Source organism: Gorilla gorilla, chromosome 5 (assembly GCF_029281585.2).
Source record: "Gorilla gorilla gorilla isolate KB3781 chromosome 5, NHGRI_mGorGor1-v2.1_pri, whole genome shotgun sequence".
NCBI classification, from domain to species: domain Eukaryota; kingdom Metazoa; phylum Chordata; class Mammalia; order Primates; family Hominidae; genus Gorilla; species Gorilla gorilla.
The window spans coordinates 131107215-131117706 of record NC_073229.2 but is presented as its reverse complement, the minus strand read 5'-3'; the positions used below and the strand labels follow the sequence as shown (position 1 = coordinate 131117706).

Genomic DNA, 10492 nt, shown 5'->3' with positions numbered 1-10492 from the left:
TCTGTGAGGTCTTCCCTGGCTTAGTGAGACTGCATTATTTTCAGCTCTGCTGCAAGAACTACTGCCTTCTCCAGCTCTGCTGGCACCTCTCCCCATTTGAGTCTTTACCAAGAGTCTATCTGATCTACTAAGAAGTGATAGTTTGGAATAGGTATAAGCTACAGGTGAATCCATTAGCTAGAGTGATTATCCAGACTCAAGGAAAACTGTAAGTAGGAAAGTTTGCTATGAGGCCCTCTTAGCTTTCCCTTCAGGATTCATCTTGCTATCTCTCTTTCGTTTACCACTTTTGGGTGGCTGTCTAATGTTGATGTCCCATAAGAATTCTTTCCACCAGATCTTCCTCTCACTAAGTTCAGATGAACAGTAATATGTAATTAAGGTGCAATGTTTCAACAAGCAAGTCTCCAGAGCCAAAAGGAGACTCTAAAATAGTGGCATTTCAGGCATCACAATAGGAAAAGAGCTGGGTAACTTCAATTCATATTTGCTCTGACCTCAACTGAGAGTTGGGATAATAAACAAAGGTAAGTTCCAAAAAATTCAGAACATCCCCTGAGTCCGCTAGGATGGCCCTCCAAAATCTCCTTAAAGTCTCTGCAAATTTAAAGCCCTAACTCCATGTCTTCTAAAACACTGAATTTGTCTGGTATCTCTGGTTAGGAGTCGTCGCATGACCTGAGAAAGCTAACACATCCTTCTGCAGTGGGTAAATGGCTCCCTCAGTTCAGATCTGTTGGATCAGCTGCCAGGTCAGCACCCTCTCACTGGAGAAGCAGGAACTCCATGGGTTTTGCTGCTTAGTTGAGAAAAAAAAAAACAGGCTCTCCTTCTGTTGTGAAAAATTTCAATCTGCAAAGACATGTGTTCCCAAAATGACTAATCATTCAGGGTTTCAGTTGCTGCTATTGTTTATTAGAATTTTGTTTAATTTAGTGCTGTTATAGGTAATCATTTTGCTACTGCTCACCTTTCACTACTGAATATTTCATTTTTTTAGGCATGTGATAAAAATTCAGCAATGATAAGATTTGTGTGGGGTGCCTGAATAAATAATTAGGTTTATGCATTTTTTTGTGGCTAATTCTGTTGCAGTTATGTTATGTATGTGTTGATGCGTGACCTATTTAGTTTTGGTTTGACCGGGGATTTACTGCAACTGTGGGTGACTCCATGTTACACATAAACGTGTCTTTGTTGGCTCCCTCCATCTCCTTCCTCTCTTCATGTTTCTCTCTCTCTTTTTTTTTTTTTTTTTTTTTGAGACAGAGTCTTGCTCTGTCACCCAGGCTAGAGTGCAGTGGCATGATCTCGGCTCACTGCAACCTCCTTCTCCCAGGTTCAAGCAATTCTCCTGCCTCAGCCTCTCAAGTAGCTAGGATCACAGGCGTGCACCACCATGCCCGGCTAATTTTTGTTTTTGTTTTTTTTGAGATGGAGTCTTGCTCTGTCACCCAGGCTGGAGTGCAGTGGCGCGATCTCGGCTCACTGCAACCTCCGCCTCCCGGGTTCAAGCAATTCTCCCGCCTCAGCTTCCCAAGTAGCTGGGACTACAGGTGCACGCTGCCATGCCCAGCTAATTTTTTGTATTTTAGTAGAGATGGAGTCTCACTGTGTTGCCCAGGCTGGTCATGAACTCCTGAGCTCAGGTAATCTGCCTGCCTCGGCCTCCCAAAGTACTGGTATTACAGGCGTGAGCCACCGTGCCCAGTCATTTTTGTATTTTTTTTTTAGTAGAGACGGGGTTTTACCACGTTGGCCAGGCTGGTCTCGAACTCCTGACCTTGTGATCTGCCCACCTCGGCCTCCCAAAGTGCTGGGATTACAGGCGTGAGCCACCGTGCCCGGCCCATGTTTCTCTTATATGTCTTTGGTTTTAACTCCACCCAGAAGACTCCCACTTCTATATCTGCATACCTGACCTGACTGCTGGTTTCTTGCTGTGTGCTGGGCACTTCCTCCCACAGGCTCAGTGGTAGCTAGCTCAAACACGGACTTCCCCTTCATCTCCACAAACTCTTCATTTCCCCAAGCCGGCAACTCCTCCTTCCTATTGCTTTCTGTCTGCTCCTGCCCTCTGCCCTGCAATTTACCCAGTTCGGGGCTTCCTCACCGGCAAAGTCTTCCTGGGCCAACCCACCTGGCAGGGACCTCCTGTGAGATGGGACCCGGGATGCAGGGTTAGGCAGGGACATTTGGGATTTCAATTGTGCCCTGGTTAATTATGGGACTGTGGCAATTTTCTTTCCCTCTATGAACCTTTGTTTTCAGTGAGACTATCCTGATCTACCCCATGGAGTAGTTGATGGGATTATGTAAACATTTATGTGAAGCTTTTGAAATGTTTGCCTCCATTCCTACTCTTCACCAGAGTTCTTCAAAGTGGGATGTGAGCATGGGGCCCCCAACACTTCCTTGGAGCACGGTAAGAAGATATTAAAATATCTATTTATATTTATCTAAAAATATAAATTCTGCTTTGCTAATATTCTGCTTTGCTAATTTGCTTTGCTAATATTCAGTGTTTGTTTTGACTCCTGGCACTCACCCCTGTGAGCTGTACAAGATAATATGATCCTCATATTATCTAGTACATAATATGACCCTCATATTGTCTAGTACGTAATATGATCCTCATATTATCTGGCACAACTGAGGGCCATGGCGCCTGTGTCAGGTGTGCTGTTGGAGAGGCCTCAACTCACAGGGGGATGGGCGGCACCCTCCTGTAGCCCCTCAGTGCATTTTGACCACTTATAGCTGATGTGAGCCCAGTTTAGTGGATTTATGGGTTATGCTTTCTCATTTAACAAAAACATCCACCTGATCCATGGAACAGTGGCTGCGAAGAAACTGTGGCTGAAAATAGAACTAATAATGCAAGCTCAGGAAAGCACGGGAGTGGCCAAGGGGTCCCCTCTTCTAATCTTGTCTGAGCTCTTTTTCAGTCCATGTCTTCCTGAGACATAACTTCCTATAATTCAAGAAACAACTTGGGAGCTAGTTCGGTCCCACCAAAATAATTGGCCAATGATCTTTCTGTATAGGATGTTATTTTAAAGGAATTCCACTATTTTCTATTTCAGAGATTGACTTTATCTTCCATCTCCCCAATTCTGGGTCTCTCTCCTGCTGGTTCACAGGTGTGACATTGTGTAGTGTGACATTGTGTCACAGGTGTGACATTGTGACATTGTGCTTTCTTTTTTTTTTTTGTTTTTTGAGACAGAGTCTTGCTGTTGTTGCCCAGGCTGGAGTGCAATGGCATGATCTCAGCTCACTGCAACATTTGCCTTCCAGGTTCAAGCAATTCTCCTGCCTCAGCCTCCTGAGTAGCAGGGATTACAGGCTTATGCCACCACACCCGGCTAATTTTTGTATTTTTAGTAGAGACAGGGTTTCACCACGTTGGCCAGGGTGGTCTCAAACTCCTGACCTCAGGTGATCTGCCCACTTCAGCCTCCCAAAGTGCTGGGATTACAGGCATGAGCCACCGCACCTGGCCTAATGTAATTTCTATAGAGTGCATGACATGGGCACAATGGTCATAAGTTAACATATTTTTAAATTAGACTAAACATTATATTTTAAAAATTATTAAAGTAGTATATATTCAATATAGAAAATGTGGTTACTATAGACGAAGAAAGTAAAAACTAAAATCATAGCACTTGGGATGGCAGCTGACAGCTGACATTCCTTTTTGTGCATATCAATTTCTTTTTGTCAAAAATAGATTGTATTGGACACCCTATTCTGTAAACCACTTAAAATTTTTTATGTAGTAATCCATCCAAGGATTAGCTAAATTAAAGCTACTACAAAATTGTCTGAAAACAACTGAAAGGCTAAAAATATCTCCTTAATCCAAATTTTATGCTCATATTTTCTTTTATTAATTTTCTTAATCTTTTGCTCTTTTCATGGATAAGAAATTAATGTTATTTATTTGTCTTATGTTCCTTCAGAATTCTCAGCCTGGCAATCAACTTCTGGGAAAGAGTTCAGATTTTTTTTTTTTTTTTTTAGTCTTTTTTTTGAGACAGTGTCTTACTTTGTCACCTAGGCTAAAGTGCAGTTGAACCATCACAGCTCACTACAGCCTCGACCTCCTGGGCTCAAGCAATCCTCCCAGCTCAGCCTCCTGAGTAGCTGGGACTATAGGTACACACCACCATATCCAGCTAATTTTTAAAATTTTTCGTTAGAGATGGGATCTCACTATGTTGCCCAGGCTGGTTGTGAACTCTTGCACTCAAATGATCCTCCTTGCCTCAGTCTCCCAAAGTGCTGAGATTATAGGCATGAACCACTACACCTAGCCAGATTTCAGAGTCTTTTGCAACCTCAGTAATCTCTGTTTTATGTAAGAGGCAAGAAGCCCTGCCAGGTAGAGAGAATAATGATAGCTATTGCTCACTCTGCTGTTCTGCTGCAAGCTTCTCCTGCTTTGCTTTTCCTTTTCCATTGACTTCTAATAATATGAGTGATTCAGACCACAGACTGGACATGTCCAAAACAAGGGAGAGAAAAAAAAAGAGGAGACGGAGAGTAGGGAGTCCTGATGAAATAGCCCATGTAGGGTGATGCAGCATGCTCACGTATTGAGGCAGAAGAAAAACAATTCTTTTTTTTTTTTGAGACAGAGTTTTGCTCTTGTTACCTAGGCTGGAGTGCAATGGCCCAATCTCTGCTCACTGCAACCTCCGCCTCCCGGGTTCAAGTGATTCTACTGCCTCAGCCTCCTGAGTAGCTGGGATTACAGGCATGTGCCACCATGCCTGGCTAATTTTGTATTTTTAGTAGAGACGGGGTTTCTCCATTTTGGCCAGGCTGGTCTCGAACTCCTGACCTCAGGTGATCCACCGGCCTCGGCCTCTCAAAGTGCTTGGATTACAGGCGTGAGCCACCACGCCTGGCTGAAAAGCAGTTCTTTTAAGTGAAGACTCACACTGCAAAGGTAACTGCAACCTTGTTCCCTTTTGCTTAATAGTGATTTTTTTCATGTATATGAACCATATCTCAATTATTATGCTTTTGAGAGGGCAAAGACTATGTCCTTTTCATCCTTTTGATCCCCATATTATCTAGTACAATGTTTTTTACTAAGTAAACACTCACTAAACATTTGTTGTTTGTGATGACAATTATGATAATAGGGTAGCATGCACAATAAAATAAGGAATCTCCACAAAAAAAGCAGTTTTAGCTAATTCACAGATGACATGATTGACTAGAATGAAAACTCAAAAGAATCAACAGACATTTATTGGAGCTGATAGGAAAATACAGCCAGTTTGCTGGGTTTATATGGAATATCCAAAAGTCAGTTGATTTTTTATAGTTTTATGGGTTGAATGGTGGTTCCCAAAAGATATGTCTACATCTGAACCCCCAGAACATGTAAATATACTTATATAGTAAAAGAGAGTGGATATTACCTTTTATGACAAAAAAAGGTATTTAAGGGTTTTTTTTTTTTTTTTTTTTTTTGAGACAGGGACTCACTTTGTCATCCAGGCTGGAGTGCAGTGGCACCATCTCCACTCACTGTAATCTCCACCTTCCAGGCTCAAGCGATTCTCTTGTCCCAGCCCCCCAAGTAGCTGGGACTATAGGCATGAGCCACTGTGCCTGGCTAATTTTTGTATTTGTTTTTTTGTAGAGATAGAGTTTCTACGTGTTGCCCAGGCTGGTCTCGAACTCCTGAGCTCAAACAATCCTCTTGCCTCAGCCTCCCAAAGTGCTAGGATTACAGATGTGAGCTACCGCATCTGGCAAGTTTTTTTGAGAAGAGAAACTTGTCTTAGATTATCCAGATAAGTCCCAAGTCCAGTGACAAGGGAGAAGCAGAGGGAAATTAGACACACACAGGAGAACACCGTGTGGAGACAGAGGCAGAGGCTGAAATGATGCAGCCACAGCCTAAGCAGAAATGCCAGGGCAGGCTGGGTGCAGTGGCTTACACCTGTAATCCCTGAACTTTGGGAGGCCGAGGTGGGCGGATCTCCTGAGGCCAGGAGTTCGAGACCAGCCTGGTCAACATGGTGAAACCCCGTCTCTACTAAAAATACAACAACAAAAATTCGCCAGGCATGGTGGCGGGTGCCTGTAATCCCAGCTACTTCGGAGGCCGAGGCAGGAGAATCGCTTGAACCCGGGAGGCGGAGGCTGCAGTGAACCGAGATTGTACCATTGCACTCCAGCCTGGGCGACAGTGCAAGACGCTGTCTCAAAGGAAAAAAAAAGAAATGCCAAGGCAGCTACCAGCAGCTGGAAGAGGCGAAGAAGAATTTTCCCTTAGAGCCCCTGGAGAGAGCATGGCCCTGCTGGATTTTGTATTTTTAGCCTCTGTAACTGTGAGAGAATAAATTTCTGTAGTTTGTTATTGCAGGCTCAGAAAACTAATACAAGAGTGTCCAGAAGAAGAGAGTGCTGCGATTAAGAACATGTGCTCTGGAGCCAGAGTTCCTTTGTCAGAATCTCCACTTCACCAGTTACTAGCTGAGTAATGTAAGTAAGGCACACTAGGTAACAGCACACGGCCTGCTGAGAGTCTAGAGCATATAGACCTGTGAGTGGTAAATTGTGAACATGGAACACATGCTAGTTATTTTGATCATCACCCTCATTACTACCATTATTATTATCACCAGCACAATTAGAAAGTGCAGCGTGAGGCCGGGCACAGTGGCTCATGTTTGTAATCCCAGCACTTTGAAAGGTGGAGGTGGGAGGATCGCTTGAGCCCAGGGGTTCAAGACCAGCCTTGGCAATATGTTGACACCTGTCTCTACAAAAAATTTAAAAATTGGCCAGATGTGGTGGCATGTGCCTGTAGTCCCAGCTACTTGGAAGGCTGAGGTGGGAGGATTGGTTCAGCCCAGGAGGTCGAGGCTGCCGTGAGTCATGTTTGTATTACTATCTGTATTTACCACTATCTGTATTTACCACTATCTGTATTTTGTAATAATAATTCCCATGCTGTTCTTAACAATTTAATCACATGTTGTTCAGTTTTTGCCTGCTTATAAAGGGTACATATTTGTCTCTGACTTTTTTTTCTTTTTTATGCGACAGAGTTTCACTCTGTTGCCCAGGCTGGAGTGCAGTGGCACAATCTTGGCTCACTGCAACCTCCGCCTCCCGGGTTCAAGCAATTCTCATGCCTCAGCCTCCCGAGTAGCCAGGACTACAGGTGCCCGCCACCACGCCCAGCTAATTTTTGTACTTTTAGTAGAGACGGGGTTTCACCATGTTGGCTAGGCTGGTCTTGAACTCCTGACCTCAAGTAATCCATCTGAGCCAGCCTGCCAAAGTGCTGGGATTACAGGTGTGAGTCACCGTGCCCGGCCAATCTTCCAGTTATTATTTATTTATTTATTTATTTTTTTGAGATGGAGTCTCGCTCTGTCACCAGGCTGGAGTGCAGTGGCGAGATCTCAGCTCACTGCAACCTCCACCTCCCCAGTTCAAGCGATTCTCCTGCCTCAGCCTCCCGAGTAGCTGGGACTACAGGCACGTGCCACCATACTGAGCTAATTTTTTTGTATTTTTAATAGAGACAGGGTTTCACCATGTTGGCCAGGACGGTCTCTAAATGCTTACTGAATTGAGAAAGGAAATTTATATACATGTATTGAGAAGTGTTTTCAGAAAATGTATCCCTAAAAAATCCATCCTTTAAGTGACTTACATTGCATTTATGATTTTAACAAACTGATAATCAACAAACACTTTTTTTTTTTTTGAGACAGAGTTTTGCTGTTGTTGCCTAGGCTGAAGTGCAATGATGCGATCTCGGCTCACCACAACCTCCACCTCCCAGGTTCAAGCGGTCCTCCTGCCTCAGCCTCCCGAGTAGCTGGGATTACAGGCATGCACCATGACGCCCAGCTAATTTTGTATTTTTTAGTAGAGATGGGGTTTCTCCATGTTGGTCAGGCTGGTCTCGAACTCCCGATCTCACGTGATCTGCCCGCCTCAGCCTCCCAAAATGCTGGGATTACAGGCGTGAGCCACCATGCCCAGCCAACAAACACTTTTTAAAAAATACATGGTATCTCAACAAAATCATCCACAGAAGATGAAGTTAGTAAGCCAGTGAAGCCAAAATCAGAGTTTAAAAACAATATATATGCAAGTGTCTTCTCAGCAGAGCACTGTACGAGATGGTGAAGAGGAGATGGTGCGACTGATACACCCTGACTCTGGATGTTTGCATCTCTAACTAGCTCAACTTTTTTTTTTTTTTTTGAGATGAAGTCTCAAAGTCTTACTCTGTCACCTAGGCTGGAGTGCTTGGCACAGTCTTGGCTCACTGCATCCTCTGCCTCTCAGGTTCAAGCAATTCTCCTGCCTCAGCCTGCTGAGTAGTTGGGACTACAGGCATGCGTCATCACATCTGCTAATTTTTGTATTTTTAGTAGAGACGGGGTTTCACCATGTTGGCCAGGCTGGTCTTGAACTCCTGACCTCAAGTGATCTGCCCGCCTTGGCCTCCCAAAGTGTTGGGATTACAGGCGTGAGACACCACACCTGGCCAAACTAGCTCAATTGTTAGCTCTATTACAAGTAGGAGAAGGAATGGTAAAGGCCCTATGAAGCAACTAAAGAAACAGGAACATATGCTCTCAGATGGGAGGAGGGAAATTCAACGGCCAAGCTGAAATACGAAAAGTGGAAGAGGCTGGGCATGGTGGCTCACACCTGTAACCCAGCACTTTGGGAGGCCGAGGCACGAGGATCACGTGAGGTCGGGAGTTGGAGACCAGCCTGACCAACATGGAGAAACCCTGTCTCTACTAAAAATACAAAATTACCTGGGCGTCATGGCACATGCCTGTAATCCCAGCTACTCAGGAGGCTGAGGCGGGAGGATCACTTGAACCTGGGAGGTGGAGGTTGTGGCGAGCCGAGATTGCACCATTGCACTCCAGCCTGGGCAACAAGAGTGAAACTGCGTCTCAAAAAAAAAAAAAAAAAGTGTAATCATAAATGCAATGTAAGTCACTTAAAGGATGGATTTTTTAGGGATGCATTTTCTGAAAACACTTCCCAATACATGTATATAAATTTCCTTTCTCAATTCAGTAAGCATTTATGGAATACGTACCATATGCCCACGAATGTCAAGGGTGAGGATGTTCCAGGGAATGAGTGTTTTACAGTTAAAGAGTCATCAGTTTGAGACTATTGCTGTTTTCATTAAGAAGGCTCTTATAGGTGACTTTTTGTATCTGATTTTTAAGCGTAACAAAGTAAATGTGAAAAAAGTTCTTATTAAGTTTTCATGATCATCAGGTTAGGTTTCTACCATAAAGTGGTATGTTTATATTGTTTGGACACTATAAACAGCCTTTTTTTTTTTTTTTTTTTTTTTTGAGACGGAGTCTCGCTGTGCCACCCAGGCTGGAGTGCAGTGGTGCAGTCTTGGCTCACTGCAAACTCCGCCTCCCAGGTTCAAGCGATTCTCCTGTCTCAGCCTCCTGAGTAGCTGGGTTCACAGGCAGCCACCATCACGGTTGGCTAATTTTTGTATTTTTTAGTAGAGACAAGGTTTCACCATGTTGGCCAGACTGGTCTCAAACTCCTGACCTCAGATGATCTGCCCAGCTCAGCCTCCCAAAGTGCTGGGATTACAGGGGTGAGCCGCCACACCCAGCCTATAAATAGCTTTTTAAGTTAGTGTGCTTTTAAAAAATTAAAAATAGATGGTTAATGAAGAAACAAAAACTTCAATTAATCAGAAGTGTGGGTACAAATGTTTGACTGACATGCCTATTTCATTTCAATTTAGACTTCTTCTTCAAAGAAAATTTTTGACTAGAGTGTTTGCTTATAGGAAGAGCCTTATCGCTGAGTCTTTTTTCAAGTGTAAAAAAATGTCCCACATTGGAAGAAGAAGAAGAGGCTAGAATGATCCCTGGACTGACCAAAGCCCTGCGTCCAGTGCCTATGTCGTGCCGCTGTCGCCGCCACCACCACGCCCAAGAGAAAGGCTGAAGGGGATGCTAAAGGGGATAAAGCCAAAGGGAAGGATGAACCACAGGGAAGATCTGCGAGGTTGTCTGCTAAACCTGCTCCTCCAAAGCCAGAGCCCAAGCCTAAAAAGGCCCCTGCAAAGAAGGGAGAGAAGGTACCCGAAGGGAAAAAGGGGAAAGTTGATGCTGGCAAGGAGGGGAATAGCCCCGCAGAAAATGGAGATGCCAAAACAGACCAGGCACAGAAAGCTGAAGGTGCTGGAGATGCCAAGTGAAGTGTGTGGATTTTTGATAACTGTGTACGTATGGTGACTGTACAGTTTGAAATACTATTTTTATCAAGTTTTATAAAAATGCAGAATTTTGTTTTACCTTTTTTTGAAGCTATGTTGTTAGCATACAGACCACCTCGTTGTTTTTTGGGGAAGGGGCATATGTCACTAATAGAATGTCTCTGCAGCTGGATTGATGTGGGGGAAACACCTTTCCCTTCTAGTTTTGAGAGACTT

General features: G+C 44.0%; 1 protein-coding gene across 1 annotated transcript; it reads left to right on the top strand.

Moving 5' to 3' along the window:
• Positions 1–2395: 2395 nt before the first annotated feature.
• LOC115934990 (non-histone chromosomal protein HMG-17-like) lies at positions 2396–10288 on the top strand. The gene is made up of 2 exons (XM_055391612.2): positions 2396–2425; positions 9941–10288. The coding sequence occupies exons 1-2, from the start codon at positions 2396–2398 to the stop codon at positions 10256–10258; spliced, it is 348 nt and encodes a 115-aa protein (XP_055247587.1). The 3' UTR covers positions 10259–10288.
• The last annotated feature ends 204 nt before the right edge of the window (positions 10289–10492 follow it).

What these genes read in the sequence shown, in the direction of transcription:
- LOC115934990 (XM_055391612.2), top strand. Translation starts at nt 2,396, where the DNA reads ATGGGGCCCCCAACACTTCCTTGGAGCACG. An exon ending in CAACACTTCCTTGGAGCACG is followed by an intron (nt 2,426 to 9,940) that starts GTAAGAAGATAT and finishes GACTGACCAAAG; the next exon opens with CCCTGCGTCCAGTGCCTATG.